Consider the following 19,574-nt stretch of genomic DNA (forward strand, 5'->3'; position numbering starts at 1 on the left):
ACACATCCCAGGTATCATCACTAGCTGTTGCAAAACATGGACCTTGGCTACCTGACCACGTGATCTGTCCTGCCAACTCGTTTGAAGAGAGTTTGTAGGCTTGCGTAACTGAGAGGCTGGGATGGTTGGGTTAGAGTTTTTCGTGTGCGATAGGATGCATTTTATTAGATGTGTAAATTATACAATAAATTGTATATTCATATTACTTATTGAAGTGGCCTATGTTAATCCATAAATTATTGTAAATTCATATTATTGTTTTTAATTACACGAACATAACTTTCAAATTTAATATCCTAGTTAATTATATACATATGAATGAAATACTGGAATTTATCTGTGACGATAGATAAAGTTATCAGTCACTAGTGACTGACATAAAAAAGTTATGTCAGTCGCTAAAGACTGATATAAACAAGGTGCCGGAACTACCTTCTCCTGGATCAAAACATTAAAGAGTTATCCCCCTTTGTTTACCTCTGCTTAGCAACACGAAACAATGTAACATGTATATAATAAATAGAAAATTCAATGTGTTTTCTCAAATATCAGACATGCAGTCTGATGTCTGGAAATTACATCTATGGCAATGATAATATCACTCTTGCGCCGGACATGCTTCGCCAGACATTAGACACAACTGGCGACAGCAGGACGTACCGCCGAGCCGAGAAGAGCCCGCTTGAATTTTCCGAGAATGGGAGTAGTGCACTTTACCGGGCGCACTTTTTCAGATCCAATTAGCGCTGTAGGGGCTCGAACGCGCTTCGCCGGCTCACCAGCTCTGCTAATTAATGCGTTAATTAGCCGACGCTCTACCACTGGACCACAGGCACTATCACATGTAACCAGTGCTCGTTTAACAGGTCATTAGAATCCCCATTGACATGCATGCGTAATTCAGTAATCAATGAATTGCGCATGCGTGTGACGTCACTGCCCGCTCTCCGTTTCATCTTTTCTTGAAACCACACCCGCAATTGTTTATGTCAACATGACCGACCAATGGGATTAACTGGATTAACGCTTGAAAAGGTAAGAATTTATGGCTAACCCTTGCCCAAAGCCAGCTGACCCTAATGACCGAAAAGGGGTTTTGGATCGTAAAGACGTGTAAGTTTCCCAAAGACCGAAAAACGGGTGTTGGATCGTAAAGTTGTGTAAGTTTCCCTAAGACCGAGAACGGGTGTTTGATTGTAAAGATGTGTAAGTTTCCCTAAGACCGAAAACGGGTGTTGGATCGTGAAGCGAGAGTCACCAGAGCGTGAGGCGTGAGGTATAACGAGACAGCGGTGGCACTATAGCGCGGTAATTGAGCGGATGGTAGAGCTCGGGCTGCGCCCGGTAAACTGCATTGTTGCCTAAATGTGTTTATGTCAACTTTCATACTTATCTGTGAGAAACTCTGATCAAATTTGGCGGATTTTGTAAGCCTGGAGAGCGCTCAGCTCATCGTTCGACATGGTCACAGTACTAACTGTTTATGTATTCCTACGCCAATAAAATACTCACTGTTTGAAAATGATTTCTGTTTTCATTTTAAACAGGAATGTTTAATTATGACAAACAAACATGTCCACGGAACTTAATACTCGATATGAAATAATACATTTCGCATAACATATATTAACAGGGCTAGTTTTATTCACGAACTATATTCTTTCCGCAAACCCCCTTTATACAGCGGTGGTAAAGGGGCGAAAGGAAGAACTTAGTAATTTATCAGACAGTTTTCGAAAAAATATATTAATTGCCAGTAATAAAAATAAAACATGTATATAATAAATAAAAAAAAATGTGCGTCACTCGTGAAAATATTAGACTCTCCCCACTTCACTCGATGAGATAAAGTACCAATGGTACTTGTGACTGTATCTTCACCCATCTGTCCCATTGAACGAACAACTTGCCTGCTTAGGTAAAATCTCAGGGACCTGACATTGTGACCTAATGTTTCCATTGCATGCTTGTCTGACAATGTACCTATTGTGTCTCGTGGAGCTAGAACTTGGCTGGCGACTTGTCAGCAGTGGTAGTGTTGATACGTAAGGGTCATCCAGTATTGTCAAGTTGGATGCAAAAGTCCAAAGTCTTCCACCTACTGGTGTATTGTACACTGGGGGCAGTTGACAAGTTATTGAATAGAGACGTCAGCACATGATGCTGATTCTCCTTTGTCATCCAAACTTTGATTGAAAGTGATGTTCCTGGAGAATGTGGCCACCAGAAGCCAGCCTCTCTGACCTAAATGCTTGTTCACACAAATGTTAGCATTCTTGAAGTGCAAGTCCTCCTTCAAAACCTTGTGCGATTGTACTGAGCCGACCTCCTATGATTCCTGCAGGTTGAATCGTAGAAACTCTGCTGATCCACAAGGGGAAGGTTCGTTGAATGATAAAGGGGTTCAATTCTGATGCACCATGTCTGATCATCGAACCTGTTCCAATCCCCTTGAAGGTTCATTGACACATTGTCCTGACGACTGTTGGATTTATCCATCTACATCCCTGGGACACTCTAACCAATGCTCCAATTTGTCCCTTATCAAACGTGTAGTTCAGTTAGGGTTTGTTTAACCTCTCTGAAGATCCTGTTGCAGGTCATCATGATAAGAAGACAAAGATGGTGACAGGAGCTGGCTTCTCTACTCTAATAACAACCGATCAAGGCATAACAGATGATTCTCGAGGTAAGTCAGACTTAAAGAAAGAGTCAGAACCTTCTTTAAGGGAGAGTGACAGATCATCGACGAAGGTATAGCCCTTCACCAAACCCAAAAGTACTGCCCTCAATGTAGACCTTATGGCTTTCTTGGCTGCCAACAGTCCTTGTTCATCAGACATAGTTTTTGAGCACATTTTCTCTTGTAGATGGAAATACGTCGTCAGTGAACCCTCTACTCCCGTTACATCTGTCTGACCAAGTTGTGTAGTTAGTAATGGGGCTCAATGTTCCGTTTCCATGTGATATTGTGATTTTGACTTTGATCTGATTGACCTTTGTACTTCAAACATACTGAATGCTGAAACTTTTCATAGCTGAAATTTAGTATACGTGTAATTGGGGATTAACACATTTCTTGCCTTTTTCGTGATAATTTGCAGGTGCCAGTGCAGGTAAAACATTGCTAGTGCAGGTAACCTTCATTGTCAGGCTGCACCAGTGCAGGTAAAACATTGCTAGTGCAGGTTACTTTCATTGTCAGGCTGCACCAGTGCAGGTAAAACATCGCTAGTGCAGGTAACCTTCATTGTCAGGCTGCACCAATGCAGGTAAAACATCGCTAGTGCAGGTAACCTTCATTGTCAGGCTGCACCAATGCAGGTAAAATATCGCTAGTGCAGGTAATCTTCATTGTCAGGCTGCACCAATGCAGGTAAAACATTGCTAGTGCAGGTGACCTTCATTGTCAGGCTGCACCCTGTGCAGGTTACTTTCATTGTCAGGCTGCACCCAGTGCAGGTAAAACATCGCTAGTGCAGGTAACCTTCATTGTCAGGCTGCACCCAGTGCAGGTTACTTACATTGTCAGGCTGCACCAGTGCAGGTAAAACATTGCTAGTGCAGGTAACATTCATTGTCAGGCTGCACCAGTGCAGGTAAAACATTGCTAGTGCAGGTAACTTTCATTGTCAGGCTGCACCAGTGCAGGTAACATTTTCCACCACAAGTGCATGGCAGCAGTTTGTATAACTTTCCTGTGAAAAAGGTATAAATGAATTACCGGAAGTAATAAACATAACGAGTCACTTCTCATGTCCATAAATCTGTTACCTAGACCACACGCTGTGTACACAACCCATTGATGTTTTATGTAGGATCAGAGAGGTCAGTGTTGTATGTCACCAGTAAAGGCTATGGTGATTTGGATTTGTGCTCACAATCGTGTTACGTTTCATGCAAGGTCAGAGGTCACGGGCTAATATGTCACTCATGATGTTGAATTTTTCTCCCTGTTCATATAGAAAAGAAGTTACAATTTATGAATGAAAATATCCGTTATGAAGCAATCATCTATCACATTCTTCCAGACATCCAGTAATGTGAGCAGTACTGGGAATTGTGAAGTTGACCAGAATATACCTCTCAGCCTGCTGTCAGTAGCAGCAACAAGATTGTTTATGGCCCTGTCAGTGAAACTGCCAACACAAACACTTCTAAATGTAACATAAGGCTGTGTCCTAGTAGTATCAGTAATAATATCAAGAAATAGCTGGATGAATCGTAGAGATTGGCATCAATATGAAGAAATAGAAAGCTTGATATACTGTCTTTTAGAACTGGCTACAAATTTTTACTCCAGGAAATAACGGTTTATGAAAATAGTGGAATTCACATGTCTGAATGCTGTGAACTTGCAGAACTTTGTGCCAATACTAATTCTTCACATTACCACTTGAAACATACACTCATGAGGTTACAATCACCACAAACAGACACTTTGAAACTTCTGTGTAAGGTTGTTTACAGGATGGCAAGATGTGAGAAGTCTTATTCAGCAAACTATACTCAACAAAAAAAAGTTAAGGACCACTTATATTTCATTCCCAAAGTAATGGCATAAAAAAAGCAGTTATATGATCATGATGAGTGTAGCACAAACAGATATCCATAGTTAGGGCCCTTCAACGCGCTTATGTAACGTCGCATGATGCACGTGCATGGAGTCAGAGCATGCCCAGCATGAGATTGCTGTCATGTGTTGTGGAGGCGAAAAACACTGTTAGTCTTCCTTGATGTGTGTAATACTTACAGAAGCAAAATGCCTGGTAGGCGCCATCTCTCTACTGAAGAAGCAGGTAGAGCCACAGGTTTAATGGAAGCTGCTCTGGGAAAACGTGAAGTTGATTGTCAATTTAACTTCAGCCATAGTGTGATAATCAGATTGTGGGAGAGGTATCAGACAACCGGGTCGTGAAGGACAGGACCACAAAAGAAAACCACACTCCAAGAAGATTGACAAATTGCACTTCTTGCAAAGGGAAATTGTTTTTTTTCTGCAAAATCCCTGAATAATGAAACATTACTGGTGTGTGCATGTCTACTCAGACAGTTAGGAATAGACTTCATGCAGCTCGTTTAAGCACCATTGATCTGCTGTAAGTCCCCCATTGACCGACATCGACAGCGCCAATTTGAATTGGGCACAACTTGTCAAAATGGGTATGAACAAGTTACGACCTATTCTTTTCACTGACAAGTCTCGCTTTTGTCTTGATTTTTAGACGAGGGCTTCATGTTAATGGATAATGCAAGACCTCACTGTGCAGAGAGAAAGTATTGAGAGATTAGACTGGCCAGCCTATTCACCAGACTCGAGCATGCCGGGGGTATCCTGCAGAAATTAAATTTAGATCATCCTTTAGCACCGAGACCTTTGGATGAGCTGGCGGATGTGCTGGTAGAGGAAGGACAACGAATCCCACAAGCTGCTTTCAGGAATCTCGTTTGTAGCTTCACTAGGCATTGTCAGGTCATGATTAGAGCTCGTGGAGCCACACTCAATATTGACATTGCTGTGAACATTCCTCATATTGAAATCAAGACTTTATGTTGACAGTCCGTTAGTGATGTTATTCTGACTGAGTGATAGTTTCACGAGATGGAGACTGACTTCAGTTTAAGGCTACCAAGGATGGTAACTGGACTTGCTACATCTTTCTTAAAACATGGTGGTGATATTTCGGTTTTAAGGGATGATCCTTTACTTTTTTTGGTTGAGTATAGAATAAACTTCTTAAGTTTATTTTCTTCTTTAATTTATCTAATATTAAAACCCCTGAAAATACAATATTTAATTTCAGCTAACATGTGCAACCATTATTTTGTGGTTCAGCCTGATGAATTCTCTTGGTTGCACCAGGTGCAGGTGGTAAAAAAGAAGGAAATTGTGACCTGCATCTGAAACACACAAGGCCTATGTTGCTGAATGGTGTCTCCAAAATCTGCTCACAGAATTCCATGGCTGTCATTTTGGGAATGTCAGTTTTCTCCCTGACTGATTGTTGTGTCCATGTGATGTAGTGACCCATATTAAAAAAACTGTTGTTTGTTCCAGAAAACCCTGGTGTATGATCCCGCTGCAAGAATCTCTGCCAAGGACGCCCTGAACCACCCCTACTTCAAAGACTTGGACAAATCTGTGTTGCCGGCAGCTGCCCAGCACGCCTCATAGTCCCTCTCACAAGGTGTGAGAGACGGGCGACAACCGACCGACTGACTTGTGAATGACTTGCATCAGATGATGCTACCCGCTCCTTGTGTTCCAGGCATCTGTGAGAACATCACCAACCCGAAAGGCAGCAACAGTGGCCTGCTCTCGGCGGTGCGGAATCTATGAAATTGCATATAACAAGAGTGCAAACATGGTGTATTTGGGGACAGCTGTTAAGCAGTATTTTGTTGTGAAATTAATAAACAAGATATGCTGTTACTCTGAAAAAGTGCTATGGGAAATTTAGAACTGAGGTAAAGTAGCAGCAGCAGCAGCCGCAGCAGCCGCAACAAGTCTGAAAATGGGAATTGATGATTTGTGGGGACTTTGGTTAACATGGTTAGGGTTTCTGTGTTAACACAGGGTAGACCCTTGGGGTGAATCGATACAGCAAGGTCACGATACACATCGCAACCTATGCATTGTCACGTCAAATTGTGTGGAAACTTCTTAACTATAAATATTTTAGAGCAGGTTAAAAATTAAAAGCTAGCTGTAGACACGTTCGTAGCGGCTATTTTCATTATGGAACTTGAAATGCTAATTACAATACATTTTACGATATTTGACTGACAAACACTGGGGGAGTAATTAAAAGAGAAGTAAGTAATCTATTTTTTATCAAGTGTATCATCCTGTATCGATACAAAACAAATGTATTGTCTATTGTTTCACCCCAAGCAGACCCATTGCAAGATGTGCTCAAGTATTCCCTTTGTTGTGATTATGTCTGGGGATGTTACTATATGCTGTGTCCCTCGTAGAATGAAGTCTGAAAGGTGTTAGTGTGCTACAGTATTTTTACACTTTCAGACATATCAGGATATATGGTACTGTGTGTCACAGCTTGAGTGAAGTACGTGTTGTACTAGTTCAGCATTTACCATTAATTCATTCATTATTGAATCAGGTCTCATTTTAACCAAATCTGTAATTTCCACATGTCACTAATTATATCATGTCATTGTTGACCTTTCCACTCTGTGAGCTCCATGTGTATGGAAGTGTGTGAGTGTCGGAGAGTTTGTCGAGTGTGGACGACCCTGAACGTCAAGTGCAATACCTCGTCTGTCTGTCTCTCTCTGTATTCTTCCCTCTCCTGTCTTATCTTCCTTCCTTCATGTATAAATGCCATAACACACTCAATAAACAATGGTTTATATATCCTTGTTCTGTTGGAGTTGTTTATATCAATGCCCATTCTACTATATGGTCTAAATCAGTGTAGCTAATTTTTACATCCTCTTGGGCAATTCTTGCTAGGAATGACTGATAAGGTTATGTGGTTAATTTACATTTACATATGTCCCTAGTAGGTTTGGGATAAGTCTAAATATACCACCCGGGTATCCGACTCCCTTTTTGTCGATCCTGCTGGGTACCTGCTGTAGGTCTAAAGAGTTGGGCACAAAAGTGAGACATATAATATGATCTGATCATTCATACACCTAAGTTGACTGAAACGTTATCTTTTCTCAAACCTAAAATTCAGAAGGACTATGTGCACAGTCAGAAAGTGATGCGAACAATAGCAACTTGTAGTGTAACCATGGAGTTTTGTCATCCCCCGCCCAACAAAGTTGGCGGGGGATACAGAAACGGGCTCCGTCCGTCCATCAGGTTTCGTTTCCGGAGCATAACTCAAGAACCGGTCAATATTTTTTCATCAAACTTTGCAGGTTTGTCAGGTACATGCTGAACTGGTGCCTTTTGCTATTTAGAAATTTGTAATTTTTTACATTTCCATGGCAACAACATGGACTTAGGTTCTGTGAGAGTAGGGTTCGTTTCCAGAGCATAACTCATAAACCGTTCAATATTTTTCATCAAACTTTGCAGGTCTGTCAGGTACATGCTGAACTGGTGCCTTTTGCTATTTAGAAATTTGAAATTTTTTACATTTCCATGGCAACAACATGGACTTAGGTTCTGTGAGAGTAGGGTTCGTTTCCAGAGCATAACTCATAAACCGTTCAATATTTTTCATCAAACTTTGCAGGTCTGTCAGGTACATGCTGAACTGGTGCCTTTTGCTATTTAGAAATTTTTATTTTTTACGTTTCCATGGCAACAAGATGGACTTAGGTTCCAAACTCTTCTTTTTTTTACAATTTCCATAACAAGTTCCACCTCGGTTAAAAAGGATTAGGATTTGTTTAGACATAATTATGTCATAAATTCTGCTACAGGGGCGGGGGATATAGCAACGTTAGTGGCAAACTCTTGTTGTTATTGTCATCAAACAATATATCCTGGGTCTGGGTATTCCTGTGGGTACCCGAGTCCTTCTCAGTCCCCTTGATCGGAGAACCAGAGTTTCCAGTCCCAGCCCAGTAGACGAACATTAGCGACTTCTGAATGTGCTTGAAATTCTACAAATTACTTTATTTTGGAGTGTATACCTTGAGTGTTTCACAGATTGTCATGCCTGAGTGTGGCTTGGACAACGATCTCAGTATTCCAAAAAAGCTGAACATGACAGCAATGGAGAGAACTTAATCATGATTTGGAGTGGGATCAGTAAAGCTGGAAGAACTGATCTCCATGTCCTACAGTGGGGCACGGTGACAGGTGTGCGCAACAGAGATATGTACGTGAGCAAGCCCAGTCACCAAACCTCAACCCTATCGAACACAGTGGAACGAGTGACAGATTGCCCTTTCACAATGCTCTGTCCTTTCAGCAACTCTTCAGGAAATCAGCAATGCTCTCACTGAAGAGTGGAACAATCTCTCCTTGGCAACCACCAAGACACTTATTGAGAGATGGTGCCAGGCTGTGATCACATGATTTGGATCACATACGCTGTGACACCACATGCACTAGAGGAAGTAGAAATGACAACCCCAAAAGAAAATTTAAAACAATTATTTATTACAAAGAAAGAAAATGATATTTACATAATTTCTATTAGCTTCTAATTACCTAACCCTATTACTACAAATAATACTAAGCTATTCTACTGCTGAACCCTAATACTATCCTACAGAGAGAGAGATATTTGGAGATTTTACGAGCGCTTCAGCCTCTGGCTATTTCGCACTCGCACTATCCTACAACTACATATATACTACTGCTACTACTACACAACTACTAACCTACTAGAAATGCTATTACACTACTACTAAGAAACTACACTTTTACTATAACACTACACTACCAATACTACTAACACTAATTTCTTAAGATTTTAGGCTAAACTACAATCTCATCTGTACTCAAATACTACTTACATATACATTCAAATAATGGTAAAACATAGCCATCATTGTGCTATGCCACAGCAAATCAAATGCAATTACATATGTACACAATACAATCTAAAAGGTTCAGGTATATATTACATGTACATGTTATTTCACATCACATTTTGGGCGGTGGGGTAACCTAGTGGTTAGAGTGTTCGCTTGTAACACCGAAGGCCTGGGTTCGATTCCCCACATAGGTATAATGTGTGAAGCCGATTTTGGGTGTCCCCCTGCCATGATATTGCTGAAATATTGCTAAAAGCGGCGTATGACCTCACTCACTCACTTGTTAATTATCCTCCATGATAAAAGTTGAATTAACCTCAGTCAATGTATTGTCTATAATGACAACAGTTAGTCACTTGTAAATTGTCCTCAACAAACGTTGAATTGACCTTAGTTGATGATATGCATCAACCAAGTCAGCGAGCCTGAACCTCCGATCCTGTTAGTCGCCTTTTACGACAAGCAGTCGCCTTTTATGTCAAGCATGGGTTCCTGAAGACCCATTCTATACCACTATTACTAATAATAGCAATAACAATAGTAATAGCAGAAAAATACAAAAACACAGTTACAATCTTACTCATTATTTACAATTACAATATACATTCTACTAATCAACAAAATTTGATTATTTACAAACATTCAAATACACAATTTTTCAATACATGAATATATAAATGAATGAAGTACTTATGCCCAAAGGGCCTAAGGTGTATTGCTGACCCGAGACGTGTACCACCTTACGTAACCCTGCACTTGCATGGACGATCTGCCTTCACAATCGTTCAACCTACACGAGACTAATACAATATACACTGTATCCGCTTGCTCCCGCCTTCCATTCTCACGTTCAAATCTAAATATACATTTCAAAATAATATCAACATCTACCACTGATACAAGTATTTAGGATGGGCCTCATTGTGATTAATGGATTCTAAGGCTAGCGAACAACCAGCTCTACAAACACCTAAAGAAACATTCTACACATTATTCAAGGAGAATAAGTATATATTTTATTTTCTACAGCCTAAGCTGCATTTGACTAAAATTGTGTCTGTTTCATAATATACATCCGAAATATGGGGAAACAAGTATTGCTAATCCATGAAAAAAGTTCACGCTTTGTACTTCGGGAAACAACAAAATAGTAACTGTCGGTTCCTGAATAACAAATATATGTTATTTTCAAGAGCCGACATGAGTTACAAAACACAATCCTACTTTCTCCAAATTAAAATATACTCTTCAAAAAAAAGAAACTTGACATAGATGTAAAACCACTTTTTGCCAATATCTAAAATAATTACATTAAATGAGAACCAAATTAGTCAAACAGAGAGATGATGTGTCTACAATTGGTGAAAACACATGCAAAGCACATAAACGTAGCGTTTGGGAATCAATTTTACAGCTTCATCCAAACGCAACCGCCTGTAAAAAACGTGCAGCACAGGATCCTGCATTTAGGCATGGAGGCTCCCCTGCTGAATGGGTATAAAAATCCGATTCAACGGCTGTTCATACAGTCCTTATAACGGCAGTAGAGGCGGTGACAGAATGCCAAGACTGAATGCAGCTCAACGGAACAACGCCATTGGGAGATTACAAGCTGGAGCAACTCAGCAAGAAGTGGCCAGGCACTTTGGCGTATCCAGACATACAATCTCCGCACTGTGGACCCGATACAACAACACCAACACAGTTGACGACAGACCAAGGTCAAGGAAGACCAAGGGTGACAACCCAAGCACAAGATTGATACATCCGGCTGCGACACCTCCGAGACAGCACTACCACAGCCACGTCTACAACCAAACAGATCTCTGGGGTACGCAGAATATCATATCAAACTGTAGGCAACAGAGGGAGGCTGGACTTTTTGCATGAAGACCTGTTCGACGTCATGTATTGACCCCACGTCATCTGGCGGACCGTCTGCTTTGGTACCAACAGAGGGTTAGATGGGCATGTGCAAGGTGAAGAAATGTACTGTTTACTGACGAGTCCTGTTTCCTACTCACACATGCTGACGGGCGCGCACCTGTCTACAGACGTCGGGGTGAGCGTTACGCCCCCAACTGTGTGCAGCAGGTTGTCCCATTTGGCGGCGGGAGTGTCATTCATCACGGTGGTAGGACGCCTCTCGTGCATGTGGCAGGTGCATTGACAGGTATGCGTTACTGAGACTTGATCCTACAGCCTTACGTTCTTCCTCACGTCAACGTTCATGGCGGACAGTTCCAGCAGGACAACGCTCGACCTCATATTGCACGTGTTTGTCAGGACTTCTTACAGCACAACAACATCCAGACATTACCTTGGCCAGCCCGGTCAGCAGATTTGTCCCCGATTGAGCATCTGTGGGACGAGTCGGATCGACGCGTTGGCAGAAGGAATCCACCGCCCCAAACACTTCCGGCGCTTCTTGATGCACTTCAGCATGAATGGCAGCACATCCAACAGCGTGTTATTGACAACTTGATTGCATCTATGGGTCGTCAGTGTCAAGCAGTGATTGATGCACGTGGTGGGCACAACCGATACTGACATTTTCTGTCCCCCTGTGACATTAACTGTATCGTGTACGTGTGTCTGTCTAGGTGACACGATTAATGTTTTGAACATTGTGTACATTGATCTTCAATCAGTGTTTCAATTATGGTTTCTGTGTCCTATTTTGAAACAATCGCATTACATTACATTTTGAAAGTTAGTGTCAAGTTTCTTTTTTTGAAGAATATACATCCTTACTTCTTGACTTGGACAAACTTGAGGAAAAATACACCCTCATTCTTTGAAATTGCATTTATACTGTATGCTGCACATGGAATGTGTTGTCTGAAGATGTTGCACCAAACGACATTGCCAGCTGGTCGTTACAACTCATGGTACAAGGTATCCTTATACGGATGTTTCATCAATCACATGCATGGTTTTAACATGAACATTGTTATATGCAAAGTTATGAAACGCAACACACTATTGCTATAGTCGAGGTCGACTACAACACGTCTCCAAATCATGCTGGCAAGAGTTTCCTAAAACATTGAAATTCACTTGAGTTTCAAAATAAAAAAATCCAAGTGGACATTAATTGAAGATATTTTTGTTTTGTTTGTTGTTGAACGCCGAACTCAGCGATATTCCAGCTATATGTGACGGCGGTCTGTAAATAATCGAGTCTGGACCTGACAATCCAGTGATTGATATGTGCATTGATCTACGCAATTGGGATACGATGACATGTATCAACCAAGTCAGCGAGCCTGACCACCCGATCCCGTTAGTTGCCTTTTACGACAAGCATGGATTTCTGAAGACCTGTTCGGAATCTTCACAGGATTAATTGAAGATAATGATATTGAGGCATGAATAACTAACTGACTGTAAATTCATGAAACATAATGGATCATTTGTACAATAGAGTGATGTCACAGATATGTTTTAAATGTTGGTAAACATGTTTCAAATAAGGCCATACTTGGTGACACTGGTCAATGTACTTTATATATTTCTAGTTGTCAACATTTGGTTGTAATGAGCAAAGATGGATGTACACAGACACAGGATTCACCACATGACACGTCGCCATACGATATGGTCAATGTACTTTATGTATTTCTAGTTGTCAACATTTGGTTGTAATGAGCAAAGATGGATGTACACAGACACAGGATTCACCACACGACAGATGGCCATAATTGCCATTAGCAGGTTAAATCTTTACATTTTGTCTTTGATTGTGATGATATCAAGACTCAGCTACAACTTGAATAATATATGACTACATTACAAGATAAAGCATCAAGAAGAGCACTGTGTAAATTCAGAATGTCCATAATTTTCAAATAAATATAGTCCGTAGGTCTAAGGATATTGAAGTTATTAATGCAGTACGTACAAAGTCTTGTAGTGGTTATATTGAAGATGAATGTCATGTTTAATAGATTTGTAATAGTTTTCACACGTGGGAAAAACATATGTTCCTGGTGTGTGTAAAAAGCCTGATGATAAGCAATTGATGATAAATCATCTTCATTCATAACACATTACCATTTTCTACAAAGCATTGTGTATTCATATCATAAATCATTGATGTAATAAGATATATAGCTATTTTCTAAGAACATATAAAACAAGGTTAGATTGTTTCACAAAACCATGTGACTAAGTCACTCGAACATGCGAAGCAAACTGTACTATGAATATTTTGTATCTGCAAGTGAATCAAACATCTCTCGATGAACATCAGTTGCATGTTTCTGGAGACAGCAAGGTCGAGGTCAATGTGACAAGATACAACTATTAATTTTCACCTCATCCAAGTGATCTTGAAAAACTGAAGAAAAACTCAGCTTTTCACATGAGTTCAGAGAAGAAACAGATCTTGAACAATTCATCTTTCATAACGTTGAGAGATAAAATTGTGTTTCATTGTAATTTCTGGGTTTAACACAGTGACCTTGTGATAGTTACCATACTACTGCCGCCTTTACCAAATGGTAGGCAAAATGAAGTTAACTATGAGCATTGCTATCCATTGAGTCAGGTCAGCATTCCTTGATACGAGGAGGTCAAACACACTCTTATGACCCAATAGAGCTGCAATCACAACTGGAGTCCATCCATTCTGTCCCCTTGTATTGATGTTAGAAGGTGACACAAGATGTTGTACTATGGCCTTGTTTCCACCCAGACAGGCAAGATGTAGGGCACTATTACCATGTTTGTCCACCAGTGTCAGGGCAGCTTGCTTGGATACTAGGAGGTCAAACACACTTTGATGTCCTTTGACAGCTGCCATCATTACTGGAGTGAGTCCATTCTGTCCCCTGGTATTTATGTTAGAAGGTGACACAAGATGTTGTACTATGGCCTTGTTTCCACCCCCACAGGCAAGATGAAGGGCACTATTACCCTCTTTGTCCACCAGTGTCAGGTCAGCTTCCTTGGATACCAGGAGGTCAAACACACTTTGATGTCCTTTGACAGCTGCCATCATTACTGGAGTGAGTCCATGGTATCCCCTGGTATTGATGTTAGAAGGTGACACAAGATGTTGTACTATGGCCTTGTTTCCACCCAAACAGGCATGATGAAAGGCACTATTACCATCTTTGTCCACCAGTGTCAGGACAGCTTGCTTGGATATTAGGAGATGAAACACACTTTGATGTCCTTTCAGAGCAGACATCATTACTGGAGTCTGTCCATTGTGTGCACTGGTATTGATGTTAGAAGGTGACACAAGATGTTGTACTATGGCCTTGTTTCCACCCTGACAGGCAAGATGAAGGACACTATTACCATCGTTGTCCCCCAGCGTCAGGGCAGCTTGCTTGGATATTAGGAGGTCAAACACACTTTGATGTCCTTTCAGAGCAGACATCATTACTGGAGTGAGTCCATGGTGTCCCCTGGTATTGATGTTAGAAAGTGACACAAGATGTTGTACTATGGCCTTGTTTCCACCCTCACAGGCAAGATGAAGTATATTGTTACCATCGTTGTCCACCAGTGTCAGGTCAGCTTGCTTGGATACAAGGAGGTCAAACACACTTTGATGTCCTTTGACAGCTGCCATCATTACTGGAGTGAGTCCATTCTGTCCCCTGGTATTGATGTTAGAAGGTGACACAAGATGTTGTACTATGGCCTTGTTTCCACCCAAACAGGCATGATGAAGGGCACTATCACCATGTTTGTCCACCAGTGTCAGGTCAGCTTGCTTGGATACTAGGAGGTCAAACACACTTTGATGTCCTTTGAGAGCAGACATCATAACTGGTGTATATCCGTTCTGTCCCCTGGTATTGATGTTAGAAGGTGACACAAGATGTTGTACTATGGCCTTGTGTCCACCCTGACAGGCAAGATGAAGGACACTATTACCATCTTTGTCCACCAGTGTCAGGTCAGCTTGCTTGGATACTAGTAGGTCAAACACACTTTGATGTCCTTGGAAAGTTGCCATCATTACTGGAGTGAGTCCATTGTGTCCCCTGGTATTGATGTTAGAAGGTGACACAAGATGTTGTACTATGGCCTTGTTTCCACCCAAACAGGCAAGATGAAGTAAACTATCACCAATCCTGTCAACCAATGTCAGGTCAGCTTGCTTGGAAACAAGGAGGTCAAACACACTTTGATGTTCTTCGACAGCTGCCATCATTACTGGAGTGAGTCCATGGTGTCCCCTGGTATTGATGTTAGAAGGTGACACAAGATGTTGTACTATGGCCTTGTTTCCACCCAAACAGGCATGATGAAGGGCACTATTAACATCTTTGTCCACCAGTGTCAGGGCAGCTTGCTTGGATACTAGGAGGTCAAACACACTTTGATGTCCTTTCAGAGCAGACATCATTACTGGAGTCTGTCCATTCCGTCCCCTGGTATTGATGTTAGAAGGTGACACAAGATGTTGTACTATGGCCTTGTTTCCACCCTCACAGACAAGATGAAGTATATTGTTACCATCGTTGTCCACCAGTGTCAGGTCAACTTGCTTGGATACCAGGAGGTCAAACACACTTTGATGTCCTTGGGAAGCTGCCACCATTACTGGAGTGTGTCCATGGTGTCCCCTGGTATTGATGTTAGAAGGTGACACAAGATAATGTACTATGGCCTTGTTTCCACCCAAACAGGCATGATGAAGTAAACTATCACCAATCCTGTCAACCAATGTCAGGTCAGCTTGCTTGGATACAAGGAGGTCAAACACACTTTGATGTCCTTTGACAGCTGCCATCATTACTGGAGTGAGTCCATGGTGTCCCCTGGTATTGATGTTAGAAGGTGACACAAGATGTTGTACTATGGCCTTGTTTCCACCCAGACAGGCATGATGAAGGGCACTATTACCATCTTTGTCCACCAGTGTCAGGACAGCTTCCTTGGATACTAGGAGGTCAAACACACTTTGATATCCTTGAAAAGCTGCCATCATTACTGGTGTAGATCCACTTATTCCCGTGCTATTGATGTTAGAAGGTGACACAAGATGTTGTACTATGGCCTTGTTTCCACCCAGACAGGCAAGATGAAGGACACTTTTACCATCTTTGTCCCCCAGTGTCAGGTCAGCTTGCTTGGATATTAGGAGATCAAACACACTTTGATGTCCTTTGAGAGCAGACATCATTACTGGAGTGAATCCATTGTGTCCCCTGGTATTGATGTTAGAAGGTGACACAAGATGTTGTACTATGGCCTTGTTACCACCCTGACAGGCAAGATGAAGGACACTATCACCACTCTTGTCAACCAATGTCAGGTCAGCTTGCTCGGATACAAGGAGGTCAAACACACTTTGATGTCCTTTGACAGCTGCCATCATTACAGGAGTGAGTCCATGGTGTCCCCTGGTATTGATGTTAGAATGTGACACAAGATGTTGTACTATGGCCTTGTTTCCACCCTCACAGGCAAGATGAAGTATATTGTCACCACCGTTGTCCACCAGTGTCAGGTCAGCTTGCTTGGATACTAGTAGGTCAAACACACTTTGATGTCCTTGGAAAGCTGCCATCATTACTGGAGTGAGTCCATGGTGTCCCCTGGTATTGATGTTAGAAGGTGACACAAGATGTTGTACTATGGCCTTGTGTCCACTCAAACAGGCAAGATGAAGGACACTATTACCAGTCTCATCCACCAGTGTCAGGTCAGCTTGCTCGGATATTAGGAGATCAAACACACTTTGATGTCCTTGGACAGCTGCCATCATTACTGGTGTAAATCCACTTATTCCCGTGCTATTGATGTTAGAAGGTGACACAAGATGTTGTACTATGGCCTTGTTTCCACCCAAACAGGCAAGATGAAGGACACTTTTACCACCTTTGTCCCCCAGTGTCAGGTCAGCTTGCTTGGATATTAGGAGATCAAACACACTTTGATGTCCTTTGAGAGCAGAAATCATTACTGGAGTGAATCCATCGTGTCCCCTGGTATTGATGTTAGAAGGTGACACAAGATGTTGTACTATAGCCTTGTTTCCACCCTGACAGGCCAGGTGAATTAAAAGATTTCCATATTTGTCTTTGGTTTTCTTGTTAGATATTGATTGCAACACCTGATAACACTCGTAAGATCCCATGCCTGCTGCAACCATTAGTGGTGTCATCCCTTCGTCATCAGTAGAGTTCATTACACCAAGCTTCACTTCATCAGTAAAGACTTTGCTGGTGTGTTCTTTCAGTACCGTTAGTGTTTTCTTATGCCCAAACATGCATGCTAAGTGTATAATGTTTCTCTTGTCTTCATCAGCAGCAAACACATTGGCACCATTTTCTATCAGATAAACAAGTGTTTCAGAACTCCCCCAAAGACCAGACAGCCAAAGCAAATTGTCGATTGCAAAATCAGTGCCTGGGTGTTCAGTCCTGGAGAAGAGCCACTTCAGTACTGCCAGGTTGTTCTTCATAACACAAGCAATCGTGCCTTCTCTGATCTCTGTTGGAGTAAATTCTCCTCCAGTTATATTTTCGATTTCTAAGACAAACTTTTCATTGTGTCCAAGAACAGCCCAAAACAAAAAGCAATTCCCCATGTCACTTTTGTGAAACCAACTCTTGGCCATGGATCTATCACGGTGTAGTTTGTCAAGCAGTTGAAGAGCCACCTTTTCTTGTCGGAGGATGGGGTGTGTCACTGATTTAGAAAACTGCCCAATCTTTATCGATTCTGCAAGTCGAGTAGTCAGGATGTCATAATACTGTTCAGAGACATATATTAGGGGGAAATGATCATCAATTTTGCTTTCCTCCACAGGATGTTGTTGCACTCGCTCATATATGAAATTATCACTGCAGTGAGTCAGCACAAATGTTGGACTGATGTCATACAACGAACAAGCACAAGCATCATATATGGAAGAATGGGCAAATCCAACAGCATCACCACGTGTAAAGAATGTTCCTCTAAAACACTTTGCTGCTTCGTACATTCCTAATCGTGAAGCTGATGGCATCAGCTCTAAAACAGTTCTGACCATGTTGTCCAGTTTCTTGTCCTTGCCGTTTGCTTCCAACTTGGCCAAATCTAACCTATCTTCACATAGTAGCATCAGAACTAATATGGCTGATCGATCAGTTTTCACCCTCAGTAATTGTCTGAGTTCTTGTCTAAGATAAAACAGTGGTTCCTTGAAAAATTTCTTTGTATTTTGGAAAATGGATGAAAAGTCAAAAATAAGTTTACAAGTGAGAGGAAATCCAAAAATATCAGAATCCATCTCCCACAGTTCAAAGTCCGGTATATCCTCATCAGAATGGTCTCTATGTATGTCCCTGTGGTGCTCAAATATAGCCTGTTTCTCTGCTTGAGTATATCTGTGTTTCTCTTGAGTGGTTAAATCCACCAGTGTTTGTCCCTCGAACAGCGAGAATCTTTCATACTGCAGCTGAGCAAGTCCATCATGGAAGTTGCATGTCTTGGATGTGAAGACAACACGAATATCCTTTGTGGGCTGTTTTATTGGGTTAGAACCTCTACTTGATTCATTTTCATGTTCACCTCTTCCTGGTTTAGCTTGCTGTTCTTTTTGTGATTCCCACTTCTTGGCTGACTTTTTGCAGTGTTTTAAGTGTCGGTCAAGCCTACTGAGAAATGTTTTCAGCTGTGAAACATCTGTCGATAATCCAACAGTACCAAACATATCATCTATGATCAGAAATACTCTAGGTGAAGAACTCAAGAAGCTGTCCAAGTCAAACTGTTCAATTCTGTCCACAAATGCAAGTTTGTACCCCCTTTTTCTATACTGAGAACCAAGCTTGAGAGCTGCTGTTGTTTTGCCTTCTCCTGAAGCACCACAGATGGTGACATGGCCATGTTGCTCCAGTTTTTGTTTTACTGTCCTGAAGCTCTTTGTTTCCACAAAGATTTCTTCAGCATCACTTATTTGAAGGTCAAGGGTAGCTGCAAATGAAGGCAACCATCATTAAATGATTTATTTATGACATCATGTTAAAAGTACTCATGCTCTGACAGCTATGTGGTTTTAAAACCTATTTGACATAGGCTTCAGTGTCCGATCCAGTATGTTTGGCTCCGTAAATTTCTTCTCTGAAATTGCCACACTGAGGAAGCTTAAC

The 19,574-nt window shown here is 41.5% G+C and overlaps 1 protein-coding gene across 1 annotated transcript in view; it reads right to left on the reverse strand.

Moving 5' to 3' along the window:
• Window positions 1–19,574, reverse strand: part of LOC139467856 (uncharacterized) — a 55,493-nt gene that overhangs the window by 30,869 nt on the left and 5,050 nt on the right. The window contains exon 4 of the mRNA XM_071249360.1: window positions 14,065–19,398. Within this exon, the coding sequence (XP_071105461.1) occupies window positions 14,065–19,398 (5,334 nt within the window). The remainder of the gene's footprint in view (window positions 1–14,064; window positions 19,399–19,574) is intronic.

This window comes from Haliotis cracherodii, unplaced genomic scaffold, assembly GCF_022045235.1.
Source record: "Haliotis cracherodii isolate W230 unplaced genomic scaffold, xgHalCrac1.p SCAF_2, whole genome shotgun sequence".
Lineage (NCBI taxonomy): Eukaryota > Metazoa > Mollusca > Gastropoda > Lepetellida > Haliotidae > Haliotis > Haliotis cracherodii.